This window comes from Geotrypetes seraphini, chromosome 6, assembly GCF_902459505.1.
Source record: "Geotrypetes seraphini chromosome 6, aGeoSer1.1, whole genome shotgun sequence".
NCBI lineage: Eukaryota > Metazoa > Chordata > Amphibia > Gymnophiona > Dermophiidae > Geotrypetes > Geotrypetes seraphini.
Window position 1 is genome coordinate 255,995,843 of NC_047089.1, and position 20,932 is coordinate 256,016,774.

The following is a 20,932-nucleotide window of genomic DNA, read 5'->3' on the forward strand; positions in this document are numbered from 1 at the left end:
TCATGCTGCCTCAGCAAGAGGCGGTTTGGCGCCCTGTTCTGAAAGAAACCTGATCGGTCGGGATACACCCTGAGGCAGCATGAATTTGTGAAACGCTGGCCACTGTTGGTGTACCGATCAGTGAAGATAAGTGGAATATTTCCTCTATTTAATTTTTGTTGGCACATTACAGCACAGCATAAGACTTTATCACATAATGAAGGTTTTTTTGCCAGTGAGGTGAACGCTCAACCACCTCTTTGAGCCATTTTGGTGAGGTGGGAGGGCCTTTCTGAGGCTTTTTCCTTCATTTTTTGGATTGAGTTAGGTCTATGCTGTTCCTGTCTTACATTTTTGGACATCTTCACATTCAGTGTTGAAAGTGTTTACTCTCATACATTGGTTTTTCATCACATCTGGGTTACCAGCGGCTATTTATTTAAAATATGCAATGTCACCTCGGTAACAAGTTTACACAAATAGATAAATACACCCCCCCTTTTTTTACTAAACTGTGATAGTGTTTTTTAGTGCAGGGAGCTGCGCTGAATGCCCCGCATTGCTCCCGACTCTCATGTGAGCATTTGGAGCTGAGTGGGGCATTCAGCGTAGCTTCCTGCACTAAAAACCGCTATCATGGTTTAGTAAAAGGGGGCCATAGTGCAAAATATAGACAGCAGTTTCAAAATGGACACATTTTGATCACTGAGGCCCTCTTTTACTAAGATGTGCTAACCTATTTAGCGCGTGCATGTTAGTCTATGGACGTGCTAGCGTTTAGCGCATGCTAATTGTTTAGAGTACCTTAGTAAAAGAGGGGGTAAATTGAAAATAAAATCATTTTTCCTACATTTGCTGTCTGGTGATTTCATGAGTTTCTGGTTGCACTTCCTTCTGACTGTGCATCTGTTATGCCTCAGCATATTACTGACATGTATCCTCAACATATTACTGACATGTATCCTCAAGTCTGCTTATCTGACCTCTTTGTCCTGAGTGTTACCTTGATCTCAAAGGGACAGTAAAGCTTGCTTATTTGAGATCCTGACTTCCTTTGCATGCGTGCCGCTCAAATAACATCAGTAAAGACAGATGGGAAACCAAACAAGTACCTCTTTGACCTGGGTGTTGTCAAAACAGATAACAAAAGACCAGGACCATCTGTCTAGGCCAGTAACATCAAAAGGACTGAGAAACCAAATAAGTATCTGCTATCTTGACCTCTTTGACCTGGGTGTTGTCAAAACAGATAACAAAAGACCAGGACCAGCTGTCTTACTAAGAGGCCAGTAACATCAAAAGGACAGAGAAACCGAACAAATATCTGACATTCTGACCTCCTTGACCTAAGTATTGCCAAAACAACATCAAAGGAATTGGAAGCCAGTTTTCTTCAACACCTCCTTCTGACATCCTGACCTGGGTGTTGTCAAAACAACAGAACAAAAGACCAGGACCAAGTGTGCCTGAATAATAGTGAAGGACTCTGATTACTGCAGGATCAGATGTATTACTATGAACTATATAAGAACAGAACTCTGCCCCTAACCTGAGAATCCATGACGTCTACAGGGACAGAAGCCACGATGTCTAAAGGGACAGTCCTTTGGTCCCCCCCCCCCGCCTATCAATTGCAAGGATTCCCAATTGTGAAGGTGGTCAGTGTATGGAGTCCAGGTGATGCTATTTTATTCTTATATTTATATATATATATATGTATAATAAAGGATTATTGTTTATGCTTTTATATTGTCTGTGTGCTTTTCTGAGTGTTACTGATCATCCCATTTGACAGAAATAAGTGGCGGAACAGCATCTAATATTTCTTAATGCTTCCTCTCCTCCAGACCTCATTCCATTTCCCAATCACCATCTCTCTCTGTCCCTCCATGAGTTCAACTCTTTCTTCCTCTCTCCCTGCCTGCCCCAACGCACTCCATTCTCTACTCCAACTTTTTCTTTCTCTTTCTCTGCCTGCCCCCGACACACTCCCCCAACTTTTTGTTTCTTAATTTATTTATTTCTCTCTCCCTGCCTCCCCCCCAGCCACCGCTGCCAATGACGACGCAGCAACAGGGCCACTGTGAAAAGTATGATGCAGGTTAATTAGGTTATGAACTGCTCACTTGCATTCCAAACATCCTGGTTGTAAGGCCTTCCTTAGAAGGACCATCATGCTGGACAGAAAAGAGTATTTTGACTTGCTTGATTTCCCCGCAGCCACCTACGATTTCCCACTGGTGATCTTTAATGATACAACAAGTGTTACTGGAGCACGGAGACATTCCTGACTTGGACACCTGTGCAGGTCGTCTTTTTGAGCAATGTTGGATACCTTTCTGTAATGCGTTGACTCCTTTCATCAGAAACAAAATCTGGGCATTCAGAAAAATTGAAAGGAGACAGATTCAGAACAAATTCTAGGAAGTTCTTTTTCACTCAGAGGGTGATAGACACCCGGAATGCGCTTCCAGAAGAAGTGATAGGACAGAGTACGATATTGGGTTTCAAAAAGGGATTGGATGATTTCCTGAAGGAAAAGGGGATTGAAGGATATAGATAGAGGGTTACTATACAGGATATTAAATGATTAGAAAATAAAAGGTTTAGGTAAAGGATCACTTACAGGTCATGGACCTGGGGGGCTGCCGCGGGAATGGACTGCTGGGCATGATGGACCCCTGGTCTGACCCGGCAGAGGCAATGCTTATGTTCTTATGGTATTGATATTTGTTTGCTCTTGTATGTACCATGCGTGTTGTATAACTGCATTGACTTCTTTGTTGCTGCTGCTGTTCCCTGGGTGGGTGGATGGGTGGGGGATTTGGGTGGTTAGATGGGTTGGCTGATGCTATTTCAGTTGGAGTTGTTTGCGTTATGTTTTTAATTCAAATTCGATCATGTTTCCCCGCTTCTGTCAAAACTTCACTGGCTTCCGGTGATTTCTAGGATTCATTTTAAATGTACCTGCCTAATTTTCAAGATCCTACATGGCATTGTTCCTCCCCTAATCCCACTATCCTGGAATTCTTCGAGACCTGACACTACCAGATCCGCCCACATACTCAAACTATCTTTCCCCTCATTAAAAGGAGTCATGTATGCAGGTAAATTAGGGAATTCCCTTTTCTTCAAATTCACTGAGCTTTGGAATAACCTCCCTGCCCCACTGCGGAATCTAGGCTCAATCCAATTATTCCGAAAGCATCCGAAAACGTGGCTTTTCTCCAAAACGTAAAGCTATCTATTGAAAATGTAAAGCTAGCTATCCTTTTCTTAACCTCTAATTTCTTATTATGTCCTTCCCTCATTTATTGAATTACCTGTAAACCGTGTCGAGCTCTATCTTTATGGAGATGATGCGATATACAAACTTAAAGTTTAGTTTAGTTTACAATCTGACCGTGTGTATATTTGAAATTTCAATAAAAATGATTTAAATATAATTAGGTTATGTACACCAAGATCTGAGGGGGGGGGGGAGATCTTGTGTGTTCGAAAGATGTTCTCCTGCTTGGATGTTCATATGTGGGAGTGGCTTTTAGTGCACAAGGCATGTCTCAGCCTGGACATCCCTCATCTCCCTTCCCATCTACCACCTGTGTTCTCTCTCCCTCTCTCTTCCTGGATCGGCTGTTTGCACCCAACCTTAAAACAAAGAAAACTCAATCATAGGATAGGAATGAGCTCACATAGCCCAGTCCTATTTATGACTGAAACCAGACTGACACAATCTATCCCACAGTCTCAGGCATGTTTATTTCCCTTTCATATTCTTTAAGTAATGTTTCTACCAGAACATGTGAAAAGAAGGTGAGATGTTTCCAGAGAGATTTCACCTGTAGAATCTGTCATCCTGCACAGTGGGTTTCCATTTCTTCAGCTCAGGCGGTACCAGCAGCGGCTCTCACTGCAGGGCCAGGGCATGCAGTGACTGCACAATGGCCGGCCCACAAGCTTGTGGGCCGGCGGCGTGCAATCGCTGTACGTATCTGGCTCTTCCTTGTGGCGGCTTCAGCAGGGAGTAGGGAGAGAGCCCAGGCTCCATGATTGACTCGCGTAGCACTTGCGATCTTCTGGTAGATCACGAACGACATTTTGGGCATCCCTGATCTAGAACAAGAGGGTTGAACTAATATTACTCTTCTGCATTTACCATGGATACCAGGGGGAGAGGAGATATGGGGGGGGGAAGGTGCCCATTTAGGGGACTGATGGTAAGGATCTGGAAAGCTACTAGGAGCTGGTTTCTGGAGGAGCAGAAGTACTCGTGGTTTATGCCACTTCACTTAAATCTAGAATTTGACACAGGCAGAGGGCAGGAGATGTTTTGTCGGTGGGAGGAAAATAGGCTAGTTTGGGTGGGTCATTGTTATGATAAAAGTATGTTGCTGAGGGCAAAATATGGGTTTCCCCTTTGAGACTAGTTCCTCTGTAAATGTGGCTTTACTTAATAGATCAGTGGGGGAATTGGAGGATGTGGTGGGGGTAAGTTTTTTTTAATTAGGGTTAATTGCAGCACACATAGATCTGGCATCTACATGGAAGCAACAAAATGTACCAGATTGAAAGAAGAAGGTGGTAGAACTCCTAGATCACTGGTACGATATATACAAATGGATGACTCTTAGAAACCATTGAGTGGGCTCCTTTGACAAGACAGTGGAGAGCGTTTTATGACTGGCAATTGCGCAATCCTTGCTTATGAGTTTATGGATGCATAACAACTATTTACTATTTTGTTTTGGAAGTTGGAGGGGGTGGGGAATCAGTTGATGTCTATATTTTGTAAGAGAGTAGGTACATAATTATGTAATGTAATGTAATTTATTTCTTATATACCGCTACATCCGTTAGGTTCTAAGCGGTTTACAGAAAATATACATTAAGATTAGAAATAAGAAAGGTACTTGGAAAATTCCCTTACTGTCCCGAAGGCTCACAATCTAACTAAAGTACCTGGAGGGTAATAGAGAAGTGAAAAGTAGAGTTAGAGGAAAAATAAAAATAAAATAAACATTTTAACAAGACAGCATTGATCTAAATACTTTGGAAGGTAGAAGAGAGGAGAGAAAGGAATAGAAGCAGAATGGGTCAGCGTCAGTGATGAAATGGAGCAAGTAAGTTTAGGAGGAGCGATTGACGATTCCAGAAAGGGCTTCTTCAGGGAAGAGACTTGGCCGACAGTTCCAGGATGCCTATGTCTCCTCCCCTGCGATGTTCTCCCATCCATGCATTCCCTCCAGACACACTGCCCATGCCCCAGCCGTTCCAAGGAAGCTGCCCCAGGTGAGGTCCACGGTGAATGCAGGATTCTCTCCTCTGCGGGAAAGCCGCCCGGAGCCGACAGTCGATCTTCTTAGCGGATTGCATAATTGTTTCTTGCAAGCTATATGTATTCTATAAGTTTTTAAAAAATAAAGTCAGTATCATATCTCACCTGCAAATTGTTAAATGTTCCTATGTATTTTCATTCAAGTTTGGTAAAGAATTTTATATTTTTTCTTGAAACAGATGCATATGAAACGGCAAAGCTGCTTTGTGAACAGTACTATTTGGTTGCACCAGATCTGGAAATTGAGGAATTCAACGGTAACAATGAATAAAGCATATGTTTCTGTATAATATATTTTATATGTTTGGATATTGTTCTATATGAAACCTGTTCTAAAATCCATGATAAATTGGATGTCTGTGCTGCTACAAAGCCATCCATGTCACAGCACTTATCTTGTGTTATAATTTTGCAGTTAATGCATAAGTGCAAATAGTTACTGATCCTTCCAACAGGGGCCTCCTCGATGTTGCAAGTTGCAGGACTAATTCCAAATGTCCACCTTTGTGGGTATGGACATTCCTTCCTCTTCTACAATGGGGGAATGAATGATCATATTTTTAGTAAACCCAGGCCCCTCCTAAAACTCCCCTTGCCAGATGTTTGTATCCTGGCTTTGAAAATCAGGACATTTATGTATAAAACAAGAACAGGTGCTTCTAAATACCTGTTGTTACTAAAAGAGTGACTAAAATGGTTAAGGGGCTAAAGGAGTTCCTGTACAGTGAGAGATTAGAGAAACTGGGCCTTTTCTCCTTCGAACAGAGGAGACTGAGAGGGGACATGGTCAAAACATTCAAAATCCTGAAGGGAATAGATTTAGCAGATAAAGACAGGTTGTTCATCCTCTCCATGGTAGGGAGAATGAGAGGGCACTCTCTAAAGTTGAAAGGGGATAGATTCCGTACAAACGTAAGGAAGTTCTTCTTCACCCAGAGAGTGATAGAAAACTGGAACGTTCTGGAGTCTGTTATAAGGGAAAACACCCTCCAGGGATTCAAGAAAAGTTGGACAAGTTTCTGCTAAACTGGAACATACGCAGGTGAGGCTGGACTCATTTAGAGCACTGGTCTTTGACCTGGGGGCCGCCGCGTGAGCGAACTGCTGGGCATGATGGACCACTGGTCTGACCCAGCAGCAGCAATTCTTATCTACTTATACTCTTTCGATCTCAGGGAATTTCTTTCTTTCTTCTGAACCCTGCATCTAGAACAGTGGTCTCAAACTCGTGGCCTGGGGGCCACATGCGGCCCGCCAGGTACTATTTTGAAGCCCTCGGTATGCTTATTATAATCACAAAAGTAAAATAAAACAGTTTCTTGATCACATGTCTCTTTAGCTATAAATTACAATATTATTATTAAGACTTAGCTAAAAGGAAAGATTTATAAACTATAAAGAGTTTTTACCTCATGCAAAATTGTCATTTCTTTAATAAGACATTAACTATTTTTTTCTGCGGCCCTCCAAGTACCTACAAATCCAAAATGTGGCCCTGCAAAGGGTTTGAGTTTGAGACCACTGATCTAGAACATATTCATTTTTATCTTAACTATTGGGGTTGCCCCCTGATCACCTGGCTCGAACAGAATCTCAAGTCTCTAGGTGTGCTCTTACCGGCAGAACAGACTCTCTTCACTCAAGAGTGTTTTATTCCTCAGCATTGTCAGAACACTCTTTACATTTGGCCTTTTCTGGCTCAACATTTCTGCTCTCCGTATAGCAAACGTAGCCTTCGCAGTCCATATGTTTCCCTTTGCAAGGCTTCATCTACGGTTCAGCGAGTTATTTTTCTTCAGTCAATCCTATTCAGGGATTACTCACTCTAATCTTGCTGAGCTCATCGGCATCTTCTTGGCATCAAACTCTTAATTCTGTCAGATCTTTTAGTCCATACGGGCCTTCAACTACGCATAGGCTGTTTTAACTAACAACAGCCTTGAATAGTTCGGAATTAGATGCTTCCTCGCAGCAGTTTTTTCTCAAAACTGTTTTTCATTTTAGAGAGTGCAATTTCTTTCTGCTGAACACACTCAAATTTTTTTTTATTTTTGCACCTTCATGACTGGACACTAGATTCTGTTTCCACTTCAGCAGGGACAAAGTAACTATAGAGTCAGAAAAAGTACTGAACTGTGAAAGGAGACAGACTGACTCTGTGAATAGCACAACCAAAGAGGAGGGCCCCCTGTACAAAAACTCAGCTCACAGAAATAAAACTCTGAAGAGGGAGAGGTAACCCCCTCTTAGGGAAAGAGTTTATCTTCCAATCATCGCTTAATCAATGTTAAAAACGAGTCCAGCTCAAAGGTGTAAAAATATTTTAACTGTGTATATATCTCTTAATTGGAATACTGTATACACTCAATTCAAAAAACTTTTGCACTCAGGTTAACACTGGAAACTCTAAATGCACTTAGCTTGGTTGTAAGGAAAAACTCATCAGGGTCCCGACGCGGCCCCATTTCAGTGTCTGCTTCAGGAGACCCCGCCAACTGTAATTTGATTCTGCTAAGGAGTAACACCATGAAAGATTCAAAAATAATCGATCAAAATGTAAAAAATTTCTGTTCTGCTAAGGAGTAACACCGTGAAAGATTCAAAAATAATCTGAAATACAAAAACAAAGACATGAAAAAATGCAACAGATACGGGCAACGAAACTCATAAGGCCACATACCCATGCAAAATGTAATAATGCTTATAGCTGACATAACAGACAGGAGCATAAAAATGTACATACCGATCAAAATGTAAAAAATTTCCGTGCAACGGAGAACGCCGGCACCCGCTCCGATTTTTAAACCGGAGGAGGGAGGGAAACCGGACGTAACAAACGTGATGACATCATTGAGACACTGACAGAAGCAAAAAAACTTCAAAAATACACTACAGAAGCCAGACATGATCAGAGGAAAGCTACCCACTCGATCTCATTGTTAAGGCCATATGGGTGGAGAGTGTTGAGGTCAAAGATCCATTTCTGCTCTTTTCTCCACAGCATACGAGCTATGTCACCACCCCTAGTGTTGCAAAAACGATCCAATACTGTAAATTTTAGATCAGTTATGGCATGATTCTTACTTTGCCAATGTTGCACAAGGGGGGCTTCCTGCACTCCAGTGCGTATGCCACTCATATGTTCTCCAATACGGAGCTTCAAACTTCGGGTAGTGCTCCCCACATACACAAGCTGACACGGACAAGATATTGCATAAACTACATGGTGTGAATTGCAGTTGGTCACATGCTGAGTATACTTATACCGAGATGGTAATAACATTTGTTGAATGGTGGCACTAAACTGACAAACTTTACAGTGCCCAAAGTTTGAAGCTCCGCTTTTAACATTGATTAAGCGATGATTGGAAGATAAACTCTTTCCCTAAGAGGGGGTTACCTCTCCCTTTTCAGAGTTTTATTTCTGTGAGCTGAGTTTTTGTACAGCGGGCCCTCCTCTTTGGTTGTGCTATTCACAGAGTCAGTCTGTCTCCTTTCACTGGACACTAGATTCGGCAATTCTCTCTTTCTTTTCCTATATATGGAAAACTCTGCAAGTAGATTTCCTTGTGACTTTCCTCACTGATCAGCTACTCCATTTTAACTGCTGGCTTATGTGCCTCATCTCCTAGAAAGGGGTACGTTGTTCTCCTGAACTGGATGAACAAGTTCCAGATGATGTCCTGTCTTCCTTTTCCTTTTCAGACGCTTGCCCAGCTCAAGTGGAGAATTGCCACCATGATTCAGATATGCTCCTTGATGGCTCAATTGACTGTTTTCCTTATTTTTCAACTTACCTCTGCTTACTTTTTCCATATTTTCTTACGCAGAGTCCAGATTCGATCTACATTCCAATCTTCAGCTTATTTCCTGACTGATTGGTATTTCTCGGGCTGAATTCAGCTGTTCTTCTTTGCTCTCAGCCTAGTTCATTGTTATTAATAGCTTTCAGAACACTAGCCATTTCGCAAAATCCTCTGTGGTTTTCTCTGATTTTGACTTTTGGTCTCAAATTCGCCTCTGTTAGTGTCCGTCTTACTACTAGTACTGTCTTTCATCGGCCAGTAAATGATACATCTATTTCTGCTCATCCTTTCATTCCTAGTTTATGAAAGGTTTTTTGAATGTGCAACCACCTCTCAGTAGTATGGGATCTCAATGTGGTTCTTGTCCACTTACCGAAGTTTACACAAATACCTTCCGTTTTCCTCCTTGAAAAGTTCTTTCTCATCTCTCTTGTGCCAGATGAGTGAATGGACTTGAACTATAAGCAGTGAATCCACCTTTTACAGCGTTCCTTCCATGGCACTATTGTGCTTCGCACTCATTCAAAGTTTTTTCTTTGCATAGATTATCACTGATTTCTATTCTAATCAATCGATTGTACTACCAATATTTTTTCCAAGTCTTATTCTCATCTAGGAGAATAGACTCTTCATACTATAGACTGCAATCGACCATTAGCTGCTTCTTTGCAGAAGATTGTATCACACAGATCATCTCTACAACGTTTTGTCTCTATCGACATTACAAGTTGTGGCATCCTGTTTCCAGGGGATTCATATAGCAACATTACAATCTCCTACTTGCAACTATGATGCTTCACAACTTAGTTACTTGGAAGATGGCTCAAGGGCTGATATGTCCTGGGATCATTTCCAAGCCCCAGACTGGCAACAGTTTTTAAAGTTGTTCAATAAATATGTCAAATCAAACTGTTTGCTGGACGATTGTCCTCCAAACGTAATGAAAAATGCTTCATCTATTTTTAAAGCGGATTTATTTAAATGGGCTACTTCTTCTTTGATTAAGGGACTGTTTCCTGATGAATTGGGTCAAATTTTGGTTACCCCTATTCTTAAAGATCAGAAGGTATCAATTGCCACGAAATCCAATTATAGACCCTTAGCAAGCATTCCTTTGTTTACTAAATTACTGGAAGGTTTAGTTAATTTAGAATTAGTAAGTTATTTGGATAAATTTAATATCCTTAATGACCATCAGTCAGGATTTAGAAGACGATATAGTACGGAGACCGTATTAACTTCAATGCTTGATTATCTTCATGGTCTATTTAGCAAAGGCACTAGTGCCTTTTTCTTCAGCTAGATTTTAGTAGTGCCTTTGATCTAGTAGATCATGAAATATTGTTGAGTTGTTTAGACACAATAGGACTTTCAGGAAGGGTCTGGAACTGGTTTCAAGGTTTTTTGAAGAAAAGATCTTATCAAGTAATTTGGACGGTAACTATTCTTATTCATGGAGCAACCCATCTGGTATGACACAAGGTTCTCTGCTATCGCCTACCTTATTCAACATCTACATTTCTCCTTTAGGACATTTATTACAGAGTTTTAAATGTAAAATAAATATATATATATATGCAGATGACATTTCTATTTTAATCCCTTTAAATAATTTTACCACTGAAATTTTAAACCAGATAGAACAGTGGACAATTAATTTCAAATTGAAACTCAATATGGAAAAGACCAAACTTTTCTTTACTAGTCCCAACGACAAAATAACTCATTGCTTCAACTTAATGGTCATGACTACCCGATTATTAAATCTATCAAAATTCTGGGAGTCACACTAGACTGACATTTAACACTAGCAGAACACACGAACTTAGTGGTACAAAAATGCTTTTTTACATTGTAGAAAGTAAGAACCATAAAAAAAAATATTTTGATCCTTTATCGTTCAGACTATTGGTGCAGGCATTAGTTTTATCTATTTTAGACTATTGTAACATCATCTATTTAGGAGCACCCAAAAAAATTCTAAGGAAATTAAGGATAATTCAGTATACAGCTGTTTTGATTGATTTTTGGTTTAAAAAAGAACGACCATATTAGTCCATATTATCGTTTACTTCATTGGTTGCCTTTGGAGGCAAGAGTATTATTCAAATGTTCCTTTATCTGCTTTAAGCTGATATTGGGATTGTCTCCAGTTTCCCTTTTTCCTCATTTTGTGTTGCATAGACCATCAAGAGAAACTAGAAACTTCTACTTACTTGCTTTTCCAAAAATTAATGGGTGTAGATATAAGACCTTCTTAGATAGGACCCTGGCATTTCAAGATGGTGGGCAACAATCTTGGTTAGGTAAATATATTCAGCAAGCTGTGTTATCCTATTGCAGTTTTCGGAAATTAATTAAGACCACTTTGTTCGATAAGTTTATTACTTAGTGAGCTTTATTATTGAAATTCTATTTTACAAATATTTGTATTTTTTTACTGTATTATTGTATTTCGCTGATTGTGCAGCTCTTTTTAGTGTAAACTGCTTAGAACTTCTGGTTATGGTGTTATAAAAGAATAAAGTTGTTATTATTATTATTATTATTATACCCAACAAGTTGGACCTTTTTTTGTCCTATTCAGGTTGGGTGGCATTTAGAAAATCGAGTTCCAGCCCTTGGTTTGTTTGGTAGCTTCAGTATTTTTTTCTCAATCTATTTCGATTGACAGAATACATGAAGCCATTCTTTCTCCTTGGTTCATATCTTTCACTTTTCATTATTGTCTGGAACCTTCGACCTCTAAGTATTTTCAAATTTGATTTTCTACAAGGCCAACACTCCCACCATCCCATTCTGGTTGGCTTGGAGGTCACCCACATCTGAGAATATGCTGCCTGCTTGTCCTAGGATAAAGCAGTTACTTACTGTAACAGATGTTACCCAGGGATAGCCGGCAGATATTCTCACAACCCATCCACCTCCCCGGGTTGGCTACTTAGCTGGCTTATCTTAACTGAAGGGACTGCGCGCTTATGTCGGGCGGGAAGGCACTCACGCATGCGCGGTGCGGTCAGTTGTGAACTTTCTACAGTTCTTAAAGCAAAAATGCTTTTCCAGTTGTCTGCATAAGGGCTCCATGTACATTTATGTCCGTTGCCATCCATGGCATGGTTGTTTCAGGGAATGTCTAAGTTTGAGAAGGTTTCTCATTTTTGTGCAGCCCTCCGATGGAGAGGTGAGGGGTAGTCGCTCTCTTAATCCTCCAGTGTTTTGCCCCAAAAATGATACTGGCAGAGGATATTACATTACATTAGGGACTTCTATTCCGCCTATGCCTTGCAGTTCAAGGCGGATTACAAAAGAGCTAACTGGACATTTCCAGTGAAGTTACAACAGTATTGGTTGGTTTTTTTTTTTGGGTTACAAGGGAGGAGAGGTAGCTGGATTAATTCCGGAAAAACTTGCAAATTGGATATTAAATTGACTGTACGTTACTGTGCGATATAACAAATAGATTACAGTTAGAGTACAAATAAGATTACATTACATTTCAGGGATCTGAATACTTGGTTGGTGTTTTGGGGAGGAAGAGATTATTTAAGTGGAGGTTTTGGGGGAGAATTTATCTAGGAGGAGGGGGAGGGGGAAGGGTTGGGTTAAGATATCTGGATAAATTTTTTGAAAAGTAGAGTTTTGATTTCTTTTTGAAAAGTTTTGAAGTCGCCCGTTGCCGTCAACAGGTTGGAGATGGAGTGGTTAAGTTTTGCTGCTTGCGTCGCCAGAAGGTTATCAAACATCTTTTTGCGCTGAGTGCCCTTGAGTGGAGGGAAGGCAAAAGGGTTCGGAGTTCTTCTTTGTCTTGAGGTGAGGATCTGGTTTAGGCGGTTGTTTAGATGGGGGGGGGGGCGGAGCCGTTTAATGCTTTGAATAATAGACAGTAGAATTTGAATTGAATTCGTGCTTGCATAGGTAGCCAGTGAGAATCTAGGAAGGCAGTTGTAATATGATCATATTTTCTCAGGGAGTAGATCAGTCTGAGGGCAGTGTTTTGTATAGTCTGAAGTTGTTTTATCATGTTGGCAGGACAAGGTAGATAGAGGGAATTGCAATAGTCCAGTAGACCTAAGACAAGGGATTGGACAATTATCCTGAATTGTGCTGGGTCGAAGAATTTTCTTATTTTACGTAGATTTCTCATAATTAAAAAAGCTTTCTGGGATGTTTTATTGATTTGGGACTGCATTGTGTAGCATCTGTCTATCATTACTCCTAGGAGTTTGAGTTCGGACTGTATTGGGTATTTAGTGTTTTTAATTTTCAGTTCTGTAATGGTGGGAGTTTTGGCCTTTTCGAGCAGAAGGAATTTTGTTTTATCTGAGTTTAGTTTCAGTTTGTGGTCTACCATCCATTTTTCCACTGCATCTAGGGATATTTCCAGTTTTGCTGTAGTGGTGGGCTCTGATGGGTCGAAGGGGAGGAGTATGGTGATGTCGTCTGTGTAGCTGAAGGATGTAACATTTAAGTTATCTAAAGTGGCTCCAAGGGAGGAAATAAAGAGGTTGAAGAGCGTAGGTGATAGAGGTGATCCTTGTGGAACTCCGCTTGGGTTGGACCATGGTTCTGATTTGATATTATTGGACTTTACCCTGTAGGTTCTTGATTTGAGGAATCCTTGGAACCAATTGTAGACCTTGCCTGAGATCCCAATGGCGTCAAGTATCTGTAGCAGTATGGAGTGGTCGACCAGGTCAAATGCTGCGGAGAGGTCAAGTTGGATTAGCATCATCTTTTTGCCTTTGCTAATTTGCTGTCAAGCTGTGTTTAGTAGTGTTACAAGTAGTGTTTCCGTGCTATGGTTGGTTCAAAATCCTGATTGTGAGGGGTGAAGTAGGTTATGGTCTTCCAGGTAGTTGGTGAGGTATTGTGCAACTAGACCTTCTATTATTTTAACGTATATTGGTATTGAAGCGATTGGTCTGTAGTTGGAGGGGTTATCTATTGGGCCTTTGTGGTCTTTCATGATTGGGGTGATCATGATCTCTCCAAGGTCTTGAGGGAATTGACCTTCTGTTAATGTGGTTTGAATCCATAGCATGAGGTTGGCTCTGAATGTGGTGGAGGAGTTTGATAACAGGTAGGTGGGGCAGTTATTTAGGTCGCAAGAAGCTTGGCTGTATTTTTTGTAGAGTCGATTCATATCCGACCAATGTAATATGGGGAAGACTGTCCAGCTTCTGTCTGCAGCGATGGCTTCTCCTGGTGAAGGGTTTGTTGTTATCTTGTCAAGGTGGGTGTGAGTATTGTTGAATGCGGTTCTGATCTTGGTGATCTTATTTTTGAAATGGTCTGCTAGTTGGATAGCTGTCGGTGGGTGGTTTTCTTGTGTAGCTAGGTGAGGTTTGGTGTCGGTGAGATTCTTTACTAGATTGAATAGCTTTTTTGTGTCTAGGGTTTCCATGTCTATCATTTTGGAGTAGTAGGCTTTCCGTTTTTCCTTGAGTTTGTTCTTGTATTGGTTGATTTGAGTTCTCCATGCTGTTTTTGTGTGTTCTAGGCTCTTTTTTTCCATTCTCTTTCTAGTTGTCTGCAGAGCTTTTTTAGTTGGAGAAGTTCAGTGTCGAACCATTTGTCTGACGGTCTGCAGATTCTGAATTTTGATTTTTCAGGAGCTAGCTCATTCAGGATGATTTCGCTTACAGTACGCCATTGTGATATGAATTCGTTGGGGGCTATATTGGTGATTGCGGGGTCTGCTTTGTCCCAGAATGTGGAGGGTTCGATTTTTTGGCGTGTATATTTCTGAAATGGCTGACATGCACTAGTTTGTTCTGAAATGTTACATGTTAACCCCACTGATATTTTAGGTTCTAATCCTTGTAAAATGTATGTGTTTGGTGCATACATGTCCGTTTCCAGACATATCGTGTTTCTCCAAAAATAAGACAGGGTCTTATATTAATTTGTGCTCCAAAAAACACACTAGGGCTTATTTTCGGGGAAATATGGGTAATAGTAGCAGTGGAACCTCACTGACCCTCCCTCCGTGTGCCTGACATACCTCCGAAACCTCCAAAACAGCAGCGGTGGCAGCGCTCTGAACAGGCTGCTTCATGGCCTTACGCTTGACGACTGATGTGCAGCTGCTCGCTGAGTTCTTCCTCATGCAGGCTATTCTCGTCGCAGCTGCGCTGGCTTAAGCTGCCCTTGGACGTGGCCATGCTGACATTGCGCCCACGCAGGACCACATGCTCAGCCACGGCAGCAAAGTTCTCGTGTCCCAAGCCTTGGATCACTGGAGCCCACTGTCTGCAGAGGGGTCTCCGCCGCCCACTGCTGGTGCTCTCGCTTTCTGCTCCCCGCTGGTACATGACCAGCGAGTCGGACTGCAGCTGTTTCTTGGAGCTACTGTGTCACGAAGAATGGGCTGTGGGCGCCGCTCAGGGGTATGCTGGGAAGGCGGCTGCGGAGGGCTACCATGGCTCTTTTTGGCGCTACCCAAGTAGCCCTCACTGCTACTGCCAATGCTGCTTTCTGGGGCTGGGGGTGGTAACTATCGGCCTCTGGCTCTTCATGTACTTGGCCTTGTTTGTGGCCAGTCTCTCCACAGCGCTCATCCTTGCCCAAGCTGTGCCTTCCAGCTGTCTGCGCAAGTAGTCGGACCTCTGCCACTGTTTTTGGAGGTGGGGTGGAGGAGAGGAAGAGAGAAATGATTGGCAGCACTGTAACATAGTAGATGACGGCAGATAAAGACCCGAATGGTCCATCCAGTCTGCCCAACCTGATTCAATTTAAATTTTTTTTTTTTTTTAATTTTTTCTTCTTAGCTATTTCTGGGCAAGAATCCAAAGCTTTACCCGGTACTGTGTTTGGGTTCCACACTGCCGAAATCTCTGTTAAGACTTACTCCAGCCCATCTACACCCTCCCAGCCATTGAAGCCCTCCCCTGCCCATCCTCCACCAAACGGCCATACACAGACACAGACCGTGCAAGTCTGCCCAGTAACTGGCCTAGTTCAATGTTTAATATTATTTTCTGATTCTAAATCTTCTGTGTTCTTTGAACTCAGTCACAGTTTTACTCTCCACCACCTCTCTCGGGAGCGCATTCCAGGCATCCACCACCCTCTCCGTAAAGTAGAATTTCCTAACATTGCCCCTGAATCTACCACCCCTCAAACCTCAAATTATGTCCTCTGGTTTTACCATTTTCCTTTCTCTGGAAAAGATTTTGTTCTACGTTAATACCCTTCAAGTATTTGAACGTCTAAATCATATCTCCCCCTGTCTCTCTTTTCCTCTAGGGTATACATATTCAGGGCTTCCACTGGTGTCATGGATGGAGTCAGGGAATGTCTGGGTGGCTTTGGGGGGTTGATTTTAACATGGTAGCTGTATCTTAGACCAGGTTCTCCGTCAGCAGATCCTGTTCTAAAATACTAGTGGAACTAGACCCATCGAAATCCTCTCTAAAATTGGCCTCATTATGTTTGGATGTGTGTTCTGTTATCTTTACGAAAGTTTCGTGAAATTTAATGACTTATTGGTAGTTGAGCAGTGTCACAGGCATCTGCCTTCCTTCTTATTTCTGCACTGCAGTGCTGTAGTCTCATGCTTTGAATTCACGATGTTATGTTCTCTCTTTCTAGCGAAAGCACCAGGCAAACCCATTCAAGTGGTCTATGTGCCCTCACATCTCTTCCATATGCTTTTTGAACTGTTCAAGGTATGCAGAATGGCAGTAAATGAACATGCTTCTTCATTCAGCACAGTACATTTGATGTGTTTTTGAGTAACATGAGAATATAAGATTATTTGTTTAATTTTTTGGTAACATTGTGCTACGTGTACTGTGTTCCTCCAGAAGCTGCCAGGCTAGACAGGCATTAGCTCTGCACTCTGTAATTTGCTGCAGAAAATATAAAAGGATCCTATGTGCATGAAAGCAGTTCTTTAAAAGCTGATATATTGTTTTATTCTGCCAGTTTGCTCCTGCTCCTTTGAACCTCTAGTTAATTGGAATTCAGTCTGGAATACTAGCGCCATGCAACTTCATTTGCAGTGCAGGGATTTTTACCCTGTTCTTAATCTTCTGCCTTCCTCTCAGCACACAGCTAGTCTTTACAATGGCGGTCTGCAACTGGTAGGCACCTTCCTGAACCCTGTAATCATGGGCTATACAGTAAATACATGTACTGTGAACATTGTCCCCATAGCATCCTCAGGAGCCTGGAGAGCGGAATGCCTAACTTGTGGATTGAACAAAGGACCTTCCACCTGGCTGTGCTCAGCACTTCCAGTGAGCTATCGGGTCAATCCTCAAAATCAGTTCCTAATTCCAGCAGTAGATTTCATTGCGTTACTGTTCACATGTTGAATAACATTGTGTGAGTGGTGTGTTAATTTACTTCAATTATGTTTGATAAATACAGTGCATGCAGCGTTCCTTGCAATGCAAGCATTGGGATAATGTGTCTCTGATAAAGGCAGAAATTGTGAAATTCTAAATTAAATTCCACCTCAAACCCATAATTTATTTGAACTGTTATATTGCAGATAATGGTTGTCACACTATCACAGTCCCAAATAAAGATAAAATACCGAAGATTAAGATGTGTTTTCATGTAGAAATACACCATTGGACTGGTTTCAGAAATGCTGATACAAACTACTAGAAGGGTTTTTCTCCTATAGATGAGTTAATGAGAAAAAGCCTAACAGGTGAAGATTATGAACGGCCCAAAATGCCTTTTTCATAATATTTTTCAGTCAATCCACCCACTATTCAATCCATTTGGAAACAGCATTGGTTAATCATTATAGCCATGATTTATTGTAACCATTTTCTGGACTTGTTTCTGTATAGGCAGCTTCTATAAGCCCACATCACAATGGAAAAAATGATCTTTTTTTCACTTCAGAACTCCATGAGAGCTACAGTAGAATTGCATGAAGGCCGACAAGAGGGATACCCACCTGTTAAAAGTCTAGTCACTTTGGGGAAAGAAGATTTATCTATAAAGGTGAGCTAGCTTGCAGTTTATTGGAAGAAAATTTTTTTAGGAGCTTATTTTTATCCTGCATTCTCTCATATAATTTGGATAGCATTTCATAATTACATGGAGCACAAAGTCAATAGAGCAAGTGTATCTCCCAGCATTTATCAGATTTACTTGAGTGTTCATTTAAGCAGCTGCAGTTTGTAATGTTTTCATTTGCATTTTAAAACCTATAAACATATTTTGCATGTAATAGACTTGGAGTTCCTCTGCTCCTGTGAAAGCATTTAACTTTAAGAAAATCTAACTCTTCACTTTATGCTGTAGATAAGTGACCAGGGTGGTGGTGTCCCTCTGCGAAAGATAGACCGTCTGTTTAACTACATGTACTCAACGGCACCCAGGCCCAGTCTGGAACCAAGCAGAGCTGCACCTTTGGTAAGAGTCTAGAAACCTCAATTCAGGTTTGATGACTGTGTTTGGTAGAGTCGCAAGTAATTTTATTGAATAGATCCAATATTCTCTCTGGTTTGTAGACTTTCATCACATCAGCAGCTTTAGAGATTGAATCTAGGATGGGAAAAAATAGTCAAAAAAATGTCTAAGTAACTTCTAGTTAAGTAATTATAATATTGCCTAGGAGGGACATGGGAAATATCAGCATTTCCGGGTCATTTATGGCTCAAAACAAGAAAATAGGCAAGTGAGGAAATAAAAAAGATGCTTATGATGATTGCATAGAGAAGTTCAGTAAGCTGAGAGGAGGGCTGGGCTCTCTGTGAACAACCAACACACTAATCCTCTGCGCTGTACCTTATGGAAAACTCAATATAGTAAAAAACAGTAAAGTGTATATGTGGCCCTTCACAGTGCTTTTGTAAACATCATAATAAAATAACAAAGGCTCCAATAATGAAAAATAAAAGTCCTTTTCCCATACACTCAGGTTGCACAAGTCCGGTTTTCACCCGGACAGTATATTTTTTGACCAAAACGGATGTCTACAATTAGTAAAATTCCCCAATCACATATTTTTTTATGGGGACGGATTTGTATACAGCACTTCATTAGATTTTTTTTATTATACAAATTTTATCTTTTTGTAGACTTGAAGTCTTGAACAAAGAAAATGAGTACAGCAAAAAAAGCAAAAACAGATAGTGGAAGACCATTCCAAGAGGCCTGGACAGAGTACATATGGAGTGATTGAACGCAGTGGGAAAGCATTGTGTATTATGTGTAATGAAAGTGTTGTGTCTCGCACATCAAGTGTCAAACGTCACTTTGAGATCAACCATAACAGTGTTGCTGAACTTGGTTTAGCTCAAAGAAAAGAGTTCCTTGTAGGAAAATTAAAGAAATATCACTCCCAGTCTCTTAGTTTTAGCAACTATCTTTCAAAAACTAATCATCTTACAGTTGCCAGCTTTCAAATTTCACTGTGCATGGCAAAACATGGTAAGCCCCTCTCTGATGGAGATTTTATCAAAAAGGCAATTTTGGCTGGGAGTAATTCACTCTTCCATGATTTCCAAAACAAGGATAAAATTGTGCAGCGCATCTCTGAGATGCCGCTAAGCAGAAATACTGCAAAAGATAGGGTTCTGCGAATGGCTGCTGATGTTAGTCAACAGCTTACTTGCGACTTACAAAAAGCACCCTTCTACTCCATGTGCTTGGATGAAAGTACAGATATTACTAACCATGTAAGACTAGCGCTCATTTTGCGTTATGCTACTGGTGACATCATGAGAGAAGAGCTGGTAAAACTGCTGTCTTTGCCTGGAAGAACACAAGGGATAGATATCCACAATGCTGTGATGGAGGCTTTTTCATCACTAGACATAAGTCCAGAAAAAGTAGTTTCAGTTACTAGCGATGGAGCACCTAGCATGGTGGGGACAACATCAGGATTCATTCATTTCTTTGCTAAGGAAGCAAAACATCCACTGATTCAATTTCACTGCATAATACATCAAGAGGCTCTCTGCGCCAAAGAAAGCAGCAAAAAACTTGACGATGTCCTCAAAGATGTAACAAAAATGGTGAACTTCATCATGGCGCGTGCTCTTAATTTTCGACAATTTCAAGCCCTTCTTGATGAGGTTCAGGCACAATATAACACTTTACTGATGTACAATAATGTCCGGTGGCTGAGCAGAGGACAAGTGTTAGAGAGATTTGTGGCCTGCTTGGAAGAAGTTAGGCTATTTATGAACGAAAAGGGGGAAGACTATCCTCAACTCACCAACATGGCCTGGCTTACCAACCTCATGTTCTTTACAGATTTTACTAACCACTTTAATGTACTAAACAAAAAATTACAAGGCATGGGAAAAACAGCAGAAAGCATGTTTAGTGACATCAAAGCTTTTGAGAGAAAATTGCATGTTTTTGAAAAAGACCTTGAGAGTGGACAGCTAAAATATTTTCCCAACCTAAAAATACATTTGGATAATTCTACAACATTTGTGGACAGTCATAAAAAACACCAGGAAATCCACAAAGCATATTCCACCATTGTAGCCGAAGCAAAGGAGAATTTTAGTAAAAGATTTTCTCAGTTCCATAAGATGGAGACAACCCTTTCATTTATAACTTCCCCAGAAAAGTCCACATTTGAAGATCTTGATCTTTCCTGCTTACAGTGGTTGGATATTCAAAATTTGGAAATGGAGCTACTGGAATTTCAAGAAAGCTCTATCTGGAAAAGTAAATTCAATGACCTGCGTGCGGCTCTTGAACATATTTGTGAAAGGGTGACAAATGAAATCACTGCTAGCAGTTCTGAAAATGAAATCCTAAAAGCGTGGAATTCTCTGCCAGACAATTTTAAGTCCATGAAAGCACTTGGGATTGCTCTTCTTAC

At 41.0% G+C, this 20,932-nt stretch overlaps 1 protein-coding gene across 1 annotated transcript in view; it reads left to right on the forward strand.

The window, feature by feature from the left end:
* Positions 1-20,932, forward strand: part of PDK3 (pyruvate dehydrogenase kinase 3) — a 185,179-nt gene that overhangs the window by 146,109 nt on the left and 18,138 nt on the right. The window contains exons 6-9 of the mRNA XM_033948435.1: positions 5,494-5,571; positions 16,714-16,790; positions 17,986-18,087; positions 18,391-18,501. Of these exons, the coding sequence (XP_033804326.1) occupies positions 5,494-5,571; positions 16,714-16,790; positions 17,986-18,087; positions 18,391-18,501 (368 nt within the window). The remainder of the gene's footprint in view (positions 1-5,493; positions 5,572-16,713; positions 16,791-17,985; positions 18,088-18,390; positions 18,502-20,932) is intronic.